Source organism: Wolffia australiana, chromosome 4 (genome assembly GCF_029677425.1).
Source record: "Wolffia australiana isolate 7733 chromosome 4, ASM2967742v1".
Lineage (NCBI taxonomy): Eukaryota > Viridiplantae > Streptophyta > Magnoliopsida > Alismatales > Araceae > Wolffia > Wolffia australiana.
The window spans coordinates 10990804-11002909 of record NC_135838.1 but is presented as its reverse complement, the minus strand read 5'-3'; the positions used below and the strand labels follow the sequence as shown (position 1 = coordinate 11002909).

Genomic DNA, 12106 nt, shown 5'->3' with positions numbered 1-12106 from the left:
GCGCGGCGCGTGAGCTGCGCAGGCCCAGCGTGAGCGCACGGCAGACAGCCTGTGGGTGGGGTGCCGGAAGGGTGCAGCGATCGTCGCGACTTGGGCGAGGCGTGGTGTGGCGAGGCGCGGTCGTAGCCCGAGCGCTGAGCAGGCAGCACCGTCGGCAAACAGCGGTGGGCTGTCCGCGGCAGTGGCGGCATGCTTTTCCTCAGCAGTGTCGTCCACGAGCCGCAAGGGATGGGCTGAAGTGGCGCGTTGCGTGCGTGCGGGAGCCAAGCAGTACGCGTCAAGTCTAGGCGGCGGTCGCGTTAACTGGCGGGGCAGCCGGGAGGTCGGGCGGTCGTCAGCGACGCAGGTCGTGCGGAGGCGTCGGCTAGCGGCAGAAAGACCGGCGGACGACAACAGAGCCAATCGGGCGGCAGCAAACTCGGGCGGCGGTGCCGGGAACGGTGGGCGGCGGTTGGAGCGGTAGACGATGGCGGGAGGACGGCAGCGCTACGCGGGACAGTGGCTTATGGCGGGTACGGCGGCGGCGGCGTTCAGGCAACGGCGGCAGCGCTCCGGGCAGGGTGGTAATCGGCGACGGCGGCGGCGCTCCGGGCAGGGCGGTGGTCGGCATCCTCCTCCTTCCTTTTCTCTTCTTTCCTTCCTCTTCTTCTTCTTCTTCTTCCTTCTTCTTCTTCTTCCTTCTTCTTCTTCTTTCTTCTTCTTCTTCTTCTTTCTTCTTCTTCCTCTTCTCACGATCGTGACTCTTGGAATTCCAACGTTATAAACTTTCAATGAAAATAAAGAGTAAGTCTGGGGGGCGCTCACCCCTCCTTATATAGGAAGGATGAAAATGGGCCCCCTTAAACAACAAAGGGAAAGAAGAAAGGAAAGAAAATAAGAGGACTTGTAAGGCCCATTAAGGTAGGTTGGAGGGGAAGATATCCTCATATGGGTTCTTCCCCTCACTACAACGACAAATGATAAAGACGAAGAGCGATGACGGGAAAATAAGAAACAAGTAGACGATCCGAAGGTGGCGTGTCATCACTCCGTATATCTGAATCCTGGGTTGTGCGTCGATGCTGCTGCTCGTCATGTCGGCTGGACATGCGTCGGTGGCGGGCTCGATGATGGTGCTGGCTCCTCGCGTGACGACCCTGCAGTGTCGAACGGTGCCGCGCCATCACACTCACTCCACGCCTATAAACGCTCATAAACATTCCACTTAATATATAAACCCCCCTGGTGGCATCTACGACACGGTTGGATCGGCCTACAGGCATAACCATTGGGTTTCCCGTACCTGACACCATTTTTATTTCACCTTTTAATACCATTTTTATTTTAAAAAATTTATTGGCATCGGATTATATTAAAATTATTCATTATTCTTTCCTTGATAAAAAATTCTAATTACAAATAGATAGTGATATAATTTGATAAAACAAATTCTTCTCAAAATTCCCACACTTATTTTTAAATTTCTTAAATATTAATCATGAGTGTTTTTCAATGATCCTAAAAAGATTTTGAAAATCATTCTGTCACTTCAACAATGCTTAAATGGAAAATGATTATGTTGATTCATTTTAGCTCTAAAATTTGACATGGTACTAAACCATCACATCCTTGACTAGATAGGAATTTGGCTCATCTTGTAGTTAAATACCTTTTATTTTTATCTTTAAATTTGGCTAAAATTTTTTATGGAAATATATGTGGACTCCAAGGCAACCACACACCCCATATCTCATTCCATGTTCATTAATACAACATACTCTCTATTGGGCACATGATGCTCATAATGAAGTCCATGAATACAATGTTGAACTTAGCAAATTATTTTGAGCTTGTATTATGGAGATCATGAGTATTTAAGAATGTGTTCTAAATATTCATACTACAAGGACATTAAAGTATCCAGTTATGATGAGTATGGCTGATCCCATAGCAATTAATGTGGACACAGTAAGGACAGATAGTGGGTGCTCCTTATTAGAAAGAGTGCATTGAGTTTATCCATACCAATCCCTACCTATCTTAATAATCCCTTTCTTATAATACTATAAATACATTTCATCATTTTACTTACTATATCAAATGTCTATAAAAATATTAATCTTAATAAATGATACAGTTAATATCCTACCTTATAACTATCTTATCTCTTATTTTTACTCTCTTTAGTATTATCATCCCTTCTCTTACTCAACCTAAAACTTCTCTCTTTAATTACTCTTATTATTCTCCTACATTATCCATTAACCTAAGTATTGAATTCACCTCTAAAGGCCAGTCCCTATCGAAATGACCTCGCTCCCATTATACAAACCTGAGTGAGTTTTCCATAATTATAAAATTTTATTTTATTTTGGCAAATTAAATCACAACGGCACTAAAATGCGCATGTAATTTTCTGCCACCAAGTGTGAGGCTGAAATTTTGATGGCAGTTCCATCTTTCACCCCTCTATCAATCCACCTTATTTGATATATAAATAGAACTCCCATCATTGTAAAAAAATCACCCTTGCATTTTGTTCCTAATTACAATCAGTGGAGAGATTTGCTAATTCAAAATCTCGTCTGGGTCCATTCTTTTACTATAAGATTGAAGTATTGAAGGAGACGCACACAACCTCAAACTCCGTCGCATCACTGTTAACCATCACACAAAGCTCTGAAAGCACCAACTAAGGTATTTTAATTATAATCAATTATTATTACCAATTATAAATTGGTATACCTTTCCAAAATTATTCTATAAATTTTAAAAAATTAGGTTAAATATTATTAATAATTTACATCCTTAAATTTGTTTTAAATTACTTTTCATTAATTTAATTTCATGAAATCAGATTTATTTCCTAAAATAAATATAAAAATCCAAAAAATAGAAATTATATGTTCAAAAGGAAAAAAGATAATATTGTTGCATAAACCATAGACCTAAAATGACATTTCTAACCCTAAATTCTAGTTCATCGCCCTACAAATGGAAAGTCAACCAAGCGAGTGAGTTAATTTGATCTATGATTAATTTTTTCCTATATGATGATTAGGGATGGGAAAAATACTTTGTTCATTTGTGAATGTGCGACCTAACACAAACACTAACATATAAAAACCCTGAAGAACAGTGTTCGCAAACAGGCAAACCATTTGCAAATGGTTGGGGCGAAAATTTCTTATTTTTTTTACAATACCCTCTCTCTCTATTTCTCTCTCGCCCCTATCCCCCTTCCCTTGTCTCCTCTCCCTCCCTCTCTCTTTCTCTAACTCTACCTCTCTCTCTCTAACTCTACCTCTCTCTCTCTCTCTCCAATAATACTGGACTTTCAAAATATATACCGTTTGTGAAGGAACACGATTCAATTGAACACAAACGTGAACATACATTTTTACATGTTTGTTCATTGACGAACATTGTTTGTTCGACGATGAACATTCCCATCTCTAATGATGATATAGTCAGTTGATTTAGAACTCTAGTAAAGGTTATTGGTCCTTTGGAGTCATTAACTAGACTAATACATGATCTTAAAGACTCACATGAAAATGGCATTTTGGATGATGCAATATATACTTAAAGTTTGGGGTTTTTATGAAAGATACCCACTTATTTCAAATAGGGAAAGGCTGTGAATAAAATTCACCCAGGTCCAAATTTTTTAGGGCACCTACCCTTCTTCTAGCTTTGCTCCTTGGTTCCTCTCCACTCTAGAGGCAATTGTAATGATATAACAACAATAGTAGAGCAAAACATGTCTCGTGAAGATGGAGGAGATTTTGATGTGCCAAGGATCACGCAGATACGTCTAGAGGCTACACACGAGAGCAACTCAACACATCTCACTCTAAGGTCCACAAACTAGCGAATTCGATCTGTGTCTAGGTGATTTAATAATTAGGTTTTGAATGACGTTTCAATTTTGTCCTTAATTTTTCAATGCAGAAATCCAATTGGTTTCATCAAAGTCAAGGTCATAGAACTTAACAATCTAGTGTTGAATTACATATATTTAGTTAACATGAATGAAGATTACATGTTGACATTGATGTAAAGGACCCCCCACAACAAAACAATGGATACTTTTTAAGGATTTTTGTCAAAGTGTGCGACGATATTTGATTTAATTTGGAATAAAAAGGTGATTGATAAGCTCCTCAAAATCAGCAAAAGACATCAGGACACTACTTGCAATTTCTTCTAAAATAGGAATAAAAAATATAACTTTGGAAACTATCACTTAGTTTAATTGTAGCATTAGTCAACCTGCAGATGATTCAAGCCTAGGTTAAGCCTAGATGATCTTTCCACATTTTGGGACTACCCTTATATTAAATAATTCCTAAGAAGAAATCAATCGTCCTATAAATACAGCCAACAGCCCCTCTCTTTCATTCAGAAGCTGCGTTCGAGCGGCAGAGAGTAGCCATTTCTCCGGCTTCTCTTCTCCTTTTTCCCGCAGATAATCCCTTGTTCTTCATCGATCCATCCGGAATTTTGACTCGATCGCGAGGAAATACCCAAGAACAAGGCTAATTCCATCAACAGTGGAGACGACAGAGGAGATTTCGGAGTTTTCGCGGCCGCTTGCGAGGCATTCGTATGGAAACGGGAGGAAACTCGCTGCCTGCGACGTGCGGAGGCGATGGTTCCAAGCGGAGAGTGTTCTACTTCTACGATCCTGAAGTGGGCAACTACTACTATGGCCAGGGACACCCGATGAAACCTCACAGAATCCGAATGACTCACGCGCTTCTCGCTCACTACGGCTTACTCCAGAACATGCAAGTTTTCAAGCCTTGCCCTGCTCGAGAGCGCGATCTATGCCGATTCCATGCGGATGATTACGTTGCCTTCCTCCGCAGTATCACTCCGGAGACGCAGCAAGACCAGATTAGAGCCCTAAAACGGTTCAATGTCGGCGAGGATTGCCCTGTTTTTGATGGTCTCTTCAATTTCTGCCAGACTTATGCCGGTGGCTCCATGGGAGGCGCCGTTAAGCTCAATCATGGGCTTTGTGACATTGCCATCAACTGGGCTGGCGGCCTCCATCACGCTAAGAAATGCGAGGCTTCGGGTTTCTGCTATGTTAACGACATTGTTCTTGCTATTCTTGAACTCCTCAAGCATTATGAGGTATTTGGCTTTTCCTAGATTTATATTTATTTTGTCACATTAGTTTCAGTGAATCTTTCGTTCTTTGAGGATGAACTCCAAGACTCATTCAAATCACTCTCTTTTTCCCTGCTCAAACAAGGAAAATTTTTGTAATTTGTTCTCCAATTACAGGAGGGTTTACCATATCCGAAAATCTGCCCATATTTCTAATCAATCTTGGATCTTATACTTTGGGTGCTTTTAGATTCCATCCATGTCAATGAGTCTTTGTTCTTCAAACATAGAGAATGAGCTTTACATATTTTTTCATTTTCCGCCTGTCATTTTGCATAAGTTTATGAACCCTCTTTGTCATGTAGCATTTAACATATTCATTGCCCACAAAAGACCAGAGATATGGGGCTTTTCATGTATACCTATGTACCTCGTTAATTTAATTCATTCCAATAATCCTTGAGCGCGAACTCCATTTTTGGTGTGTATATAGATTCTTTCAGATCACTCTCTATGTTCCTTGTATGACCTTTCGCAGGGCAAAATTTTCCCTATAATTTAATGTCAAATTTCAATGTGGGTTACCGTGAGTCACTGTTCCTGGTTACCATGTTTTGATATTTTCCCACTGTACTTATCAATGTCAATGTTGGATTTTATTTCTTTGTGGGTATCTCTAGATACCGTTTTTGTCGATGTGTCTATGCGATTTTTAGATTCTTTTTTCACTTGTTATTTAGAGTAAATTATGCAAACCACTCTATCAATCATCTTTTAAAACGTCTGTTGCCCATATTTCAGAGGGTTTTGTATGTGGACATTGACATCCATCATGGGGATGGAGTCGAGGAGGCGTTCTACACTACTGATAGAGTGATGACCGTGTCATTTCATAAATTTGGTGATTATTTCCCTGGGACCGGAGATGTGCGTGACATTGGATATGGAAAAGGAAAATACTACTCTTTAAACGTTCCTCTGGACGACGGCATCGATGACGACAGTTATCAGTCATTATTCAAGCCCATCATCGGAAAAGTGATGGAAATCTTCCGGCCGGGAGCTGTTGTCCTTCAGTGTGGGGCCGATTCACTGTCGGGAGATCGCTTAGGATGCTTCAACCTTTCAATCAAAGGTCATGCGGAGTGTGCCAGGTACCTCAGATCGTTTAATGTGCCTGTGCTAATGTTGGGTGGCGGAGGGTACACCATCCGGAATGTTGCTCGCTGCTGGTGCTATGAGGTATTTATTTCTTAATTCTTCTAATTTCTGAATGCTGCGCTCCAATTTTTTTTTTTCTTATGATTGTTACAAGTTTTGGTGGAGTCCCAAAATAGGATTCGTTATGGTTTTCTTTAACTTCTGGAAGGAGATGTGTTTTTACTTTTGATGGGTGAATTTTCATTCTGTTCGAGATCCTTAAGCTTTTTTTTCATTGACTTTCTCCCATATCTTCATCATCATTCTTATCAACAGATGACCAGTGGAGGATGACGATAAGAATTACTAAGAACTGGATGACTATAAGGATTTTTTTTTGACGAAAAGAGGGAAGATCACCGGAGAATGGTGGTCAACCTTGGATGACTGTAACAATACGATGACTTTAGATGATGAGGGGACAGAAAATTCTGAAATTTTTTTGAACATTGCATATGTTTTTAGAAAATTTTAATTAAAAGGAGCTACTTTCCCTTTATTCTTTCTCATATTAGATGATGAGTGTCCAAAATTCAGCTAGACCCTGCTGGACAGATATTTTGGGCCTGAATTTTGGGCAGGCAGAAATGTCGGACATTGTCCTGCTCCAGGCCTTCAGTCCGGATCAGGAAAGGGTCAGACATTCAATATGATAATGCTTGTGAGGTTACTGAACACTAGGTCAATTAGTTATAATTTCATAAGTTCAGATGCTAGTTATTCTATTTGGGTTTGTATCTGTTTGTAATGACAAGTAATGAGCAACATTATTTATTATCTCTGTTTTTTGGTGTTTGATCAGACAGCGGTGGCACAAGGTGTTGAGTTAGAGGATAAGATGCCGCCAAACGAATACTACGAATATTTTGGCCCTGACTATACACTTCATGTAGCTCCAAGCAACATGGAGAATAAAAATACTCGTCAAGTGTTGGAGGAGCTAAGATCAAAGATCCTGGAGAATCTCTCAAAGCTGCGACATGCGCCTAGCGTGCAGTTTCAGGATCGTGTTCCGGATACCGAAATCCCTGAGGTATTTTATTTTACATGTTTCTTTTATTTCATTCGATTGTCTGAATATTTGATCTACCTGTTCGATTATCTTTTAAAATTTGCTTCTCATACTGATCATTTCCTTTTCCAATTGTAATTTAGTAAATCGTTAGTGATGTTGCTTATTGTAAATTTGTGACCCTGGAAAAAAATGAAATATTTATCTGCAGTCCTTCCCACGTTTCTTTTCTAATGTACTGAAATTTAATATTCTTTGAAATTTAAATATCAAAATTTTATGAACATTCAGGCGGATGAAGATCAAGAGGATTTAGATGGCCGATGGGACCCCGAATCTGATACAGAGATGGATGATGCGAAGCACAGGGACGAGCCGCTTCCGTAATGCTACTTTCATAGATTTGCCCAGTCGATTTGTAAACTCTCCTGTTCATCACTGACGCCGTTCTTGATCTGCAGTAGGACTCCAGTTCAAAGCATGAAAATTAAGAGAGAGACTCCGGAGACGGAGACGAGAAATCAGGTTAATTTATTTCCTGCTTTCTCTCCCACTGATGCTGTTTGCTTGTAAAGGAGTTGACGATTGACGTGGCATTGGATGATACCAGGAAGAAGCGGCTAAAATTCCTTTGGATGACACGCCATGTCCGCCGGTGAGTGGATGACACCTCTGTTTTCTGCCACCGATCTTGCCAGTCGACTGTTGATGGTGATTGAACTCGAGGTTGTGTTTTATCTGCAGATCCCGGACGTGTCGCCCATGTCGTTGGAGGAGCCGACTGCAGTGAAGATTGAGCAGGAGGCGATCAATCGACCTGCAGCTGATCATTAAATCGTTCTCGAAGCACGATCATTTTTTTGCGCAAGTTCAAGGGAAGGTATTTTTATGAATTGATATAATGTTTTTGAGTGCCATGGTATCTTTCTACCTTCTTCCTTTTTTGATTTCAATATAGTGACCATAATATGCCGTGCAGTTTAAGTTCTTGGATTCATTTGGCCGCCGAGTGTTTCCCCCTCTTCCCTCTTTCCCTCCTTCCTTCTGGGCTCCAGCCAGAACTCGTCCTTCAATGATTGTTTCATCAACTGCAGGGATGGAAACAAAACTTGATCAATGCCGTGCCTTTAATGATGGGAGTTCCAATTTTTATGCGAGACTACCTTTAACCATGCACGAAGGCAAACTCATCATCATCATTGACTTCTTCTTCGCCTTCGTGTCCTGCAGCTTGTTACTCCGGGATTATAAATATCATAATCACTGGATTATCAGGATATTATTCTCAAACCCGGAATGGAAGGCGATAGGGCGAAGTGGGTCGACCCTCCACACGCCGTCGACGATGAATTTGATCTGAATATACACTGGTTCAAAGACGAAGAAAAAACAGCAAAAAAACGCAAGAAACACAGCTGCCAGAGCTGACCTCATACTGCCCAGGGTAGAGCCTAAGTTGCAGAGTGAAGATGCCAGAGCCAGAGTTCTCCATCCTCCTCTTCTCATGAGAATAACAAAACCAGCTTCTACTTCAACACCATGAAGAAGACAAACCCAAAGATCAATAGAAAGTTGAATTGACCTTAGAAGCCCAGCCATCGTAGGACCCGACTAAGAACACCTCAGAGGCCGCGCCTGCCCAGACAATGCAAGCAGTGGCGAGGGCACACAGTGCCTTCTTTGCCACTTCAACCCGCCTTTGCTTCTCTCCCACCATCTTTGCAGCTTGGCTTCAAAGATTGGGAATAAAGAGTGTTCATGGGGGCTGTCAAATTTAGAAATTTAAGGATGGTCGACGAGATGCGGAGGCGACATCACCATTGATGGTTAACGATGGTTGATGCCATCTATTAACATCAGGGGTAGACTCGGTAAAATTCTAGGTATTATGTCGTTGACCCTTTCAAGGTCAGCATCATCATTGACCAAACAGTCAACCAATGTCAACGTCTCGCCTCAATTTCGAGTCTGGCTTGAACATGAAGATAAAATTTCATGTTCAAGCCAGGTTTATTCCATCTATTAGTATCAGGCGTTGACTCGATGAAATTCTAGGTGTAATGTCATCGACCCCTTCAAGGTCAACATCATCATTGACCAAACAGTCAACCAACGTCAACATCACGAGTCAATGTTGAACCTGGCTTGAACATGAAAATAAAATTTCTTTTCTTACGCTGATTTAAGCGCCATCATCCCTTCTAAGGTTGCTAGTTTTGCCCTGGCCGATCGCAACTTGTCCCGAACGTTGGCGATTTCTGTTTCTTTGAACTCCAGTTCGTCTGAGAGTTTGTCCAGTTCGTTGACGGAGACGCGTTGAAGATGTGACTGCAAAGAAAATTCATTTTATTTTCATCTGTAGCTTCATTTTTAAAATTGGATTGGGGCTGAGTACCTTTGGTTTTTCGGGCTTGTTTGTCCGGGACCCCAGAGAGCTGAGAACAGAAACAAGCTCTGATTCTAGCTGTTTGATATCTGAAATTATAGGACTTCCGATTGGGCTGTGATCGGATAATTGAGTGTCCTCCAGATCTACATTCCATTGGCGATCTGCAGCATATTATCAGCTTTAACTTATGGTTACTGATATCAAACATATCTATGAACACCAAGATCTTAAATGCTGAGAGTAGGTCCTTATAGTCGTATAAATTTCGATAAATCCCTTAGTCTGTGTCATATTGTCTGATGACTTCCTGCTGAGAGAAAACGAGAATTCTAGAGAAGAGTTAGGTCAAGAAAGCATAAGATCACAACAATGTGTAAATCAGAATCAAAGGAAGCAATGGCGTGATCCAAAGAACTGACCTAGTTTGAAGAAATCAAATTATGGCATACATTAAACAAGTATGTTTCTAGATTACTATAAATGGTGACCAAGAGTATGATTTTGTCAGCGAGATGTTTAAGTTCCGAAAAACACTTTGGAATGCTCTGAAAGTTTCGTATTTTTTCTTGTATTTAACCTGAAAGTTAATACAAAAAGGTCAATGCAGTACTGATAGAAACTAAAACGCAAATGGGTTTTTATAAAAATACATAATTCGTAATAATCAAATCAAAGAGGACGCAATGAATCTCCCTTTTTTGCTTCCTGGGAAATATACCAAACCTCTCCAACTGTCACCAACGTCATCAAAGAACTCAAACCTTCATTCTGTAGCTAATAAAAAGTATCCCAACCGAAAGATCTGATGAAAAACTCAAATGCCACGAAAAACCACACACCTCACAAGTTCATCATCAATGAACAAGGACGATTTTTAAAATAAAACCAATATATGTAACTTTCCTTGTAAGAAATACCTGCAGCCCCCGCATCAAAGCCTGATGAAGATCTATGTTCTATCTCCGGTTTAGAGAATCTCCTTTCCTTCTGCAGCGTACTCAAAATCCCCTCTATCCCGCCCTGTTTCTCAACCAAATTTCCTCTGAGCAGAGCATAAATCACATCAATTTTGAGTGAACTTGGGAGAAATACGCTCGAAGAACTCGATGATTACTCAATCACCTCTCTAGAGCAGAAACCCCATCGTCGCCGTCCAAATCCCATCCGAAGGCGAGCCAGCCCCCGTGATCAGCAATGGCTTCCACCAAGTCCATCCTCTTCGCCGCAATCAGTTCTTCCTTGGTCGGAAAACGATTAGGTTTCGACGATTTCTCCATGAAATCGAAGATCTCCGCCTCCAGCGCAAGAGCCCTCTCTATCTCCGCTCCGCCGCCTGCTCCTCTGCATATCCAGCCCAAGAGATTCCCCTTCCGGCCATGATAGAGCACGAGAGGACGACATCTCTTCCTCGGGCTGAGGCTCACCAGCGACGGCAACGCCGCGGGAGAAGCGAAATGCAGAGGAATTCGGCGCGTAGGGTGGCTGCAAGGTAGACAATCCTTTCGCATCCTTCTCAAATTTTGCATCAATCTTCTCGAATCCCTTCGATTTTCTTCGCTGGCGAGACGGAATTTGCTACCATCGCCATCTGAATTCAATCCAATCCAATCCAATCCAATCCCAAAAGACAAGAAGATTTAATCGCGCGGAGAAAAAATCACGTTTTCTCCTGAAAACGACGGAGATGAAATGTTTGAATGGAAGCGACAGTGGTTGCCGTTTTATATAATCTTGTAGAGGAGTATGTGCTGAAAAGGAAAGCGTGGACGAGTACGGATTTTCCTTCTTTTGACATTTGTCAGATTATGGGACGGAACGGAACGGAACGGGACGGAACAGTACGTTCAGTCATCCATCAGTGATGGGACCATTTCACCCTGTCGTCAGTCCTGTTCTGTCATTCGTCCGAAAACTGAACTGATGACGGATGGATGGGTGACACGGTAGACTATATGTATACAGATAGGGTTTGACAATTAGGACTGGGAACCAGTTGGACTGGCAGTAAATCATTAAATATTTATTAAATGTATTTTAAGTAAAAGTCTTTGTGCTCTTTGCATGAAGAAAGAGGTGCGGAGAGAGAAAGAGCATATGTGAGATGGAGAGAGAGAGAGAGGGGAATTAAGGTAATGGAAGACATAATCAGCACTGATTCTCAAGCTGATTATGTTCATGGTCAACATAATGATCAACATGACTTTTCTGCTTTCACTTTGGCATTAACTAGTCAACCTGACTGGCCTAGAACCGGACTGGAAGTAGATCAAATTAAGGTTAGGTTAAAGTCGTTGCAAAAAAACGTGACTGGGCACGCCCAACCCTACATGCAGGTGGTGGAGGGTATATATATAGATAGAGAGAGAGAGAGCTAAAGATAAAGAAAGAGAGAGATATAATACGAG

At 41.5% G+C, this 12106-nt stretch overlaps 2 protein-coding genes across 2 annotated transcripts; one reads left to right on the top strand and one right to left on the bottom strand.

Moving 5' to 3' along the window:
- Positions 1–4390: 4390 nt before the first annotated feature.
- HD1 (histone deacetylase 1) lies at positions 4391–8307 on the top strand. The gene is made up of 7 exons (XM_078573736.1): positions 4391–5124; positions 5902–6342; positions 7103–7333; positions 7604–7695; positions 7774–7837; positions 7923–7967; positions 8057–8307. Exons 1-7 carry the CDS (start codon positions 4591–4593, stop codon positions 8144–8146), a joined length of 1497 nt encoding a protein of 498 aa, XP_078429862.1. The 5' UTR covers positions 4391–4590; the 3' UTR covers positions 8147–8307.
- On the bottom strand, positions 7508–11399 carry LOC144701920 (protein PTST homolog 2, chloroplastic-like). The gene is made up of 10 exons (XM_078573738.1): positions 10824–11399; positions 10619–10743; positions 9708–9862; positions 9489–9640; positions 8895–9042; positions 8742–8810; positions 8476–8668; positions 8244–8400; positions 7920–8093; positions 7508–7767 (listed from the first exon to the last, which is right to left on the bottom strand). Exons 1-7 carry the CDS (start codon positions 11225–11227, stop codon positions 8573–8575), a joined length of 1149 nt encoding a protein of 382 aa, XP_078429864.1. The 5' UTR covers positions 11228–11399; the 3' UTR covers positions 7508–7767; positions 7920–8093; positions 8244–8400; positions 8476–8572.
- Positions 11400–12106: the final 707 nt, after the last annotated feature.

Coding starts and splice junctions, on each gene's coding strand:
- HD1 (XM_078573736.1), top strand. CDS start 4,591: ATGGAAACGGGAGGAAACTCGCTGCCTGCGACGTGCGGAGGCGATGGT. Junction 7,696..7,773: donor CACAGGGACGAGCCGCTTCC/GTAATGCTACTT, acceptor CTTGATCTGCAG/TAGGACTCCAGTTCAAAGCA. Junction 7,838..7,922: donor AGACGGAGACGAGAAATCAG/GTTAATTTATTT, acceptor GGATGATACCAG/GAAGAAGCGGCTAAAATTCC.
- LOC144701920 (XM_078573738.1), bottom strand. CDS start 11,227: ATGCAAAATTTGAGAAGGATGCGAAAGGATTGTCTACCTTGCAGCCAC. Junction 10,744..10,823: donor GGGGTTTCTGCTCTAGAGAG/GTGATTGAGTAA, acceptor TGCTCTGCTCAG/AGGAAATTTGGTTGAGAAAC. Junction 8,669..8,741: donor TCTACCCTGGGCAGTATGAG/GTCAGCTCTGGC, acceptor GTGTATATTCAG/ATCAAATTCATCGTCGACGG.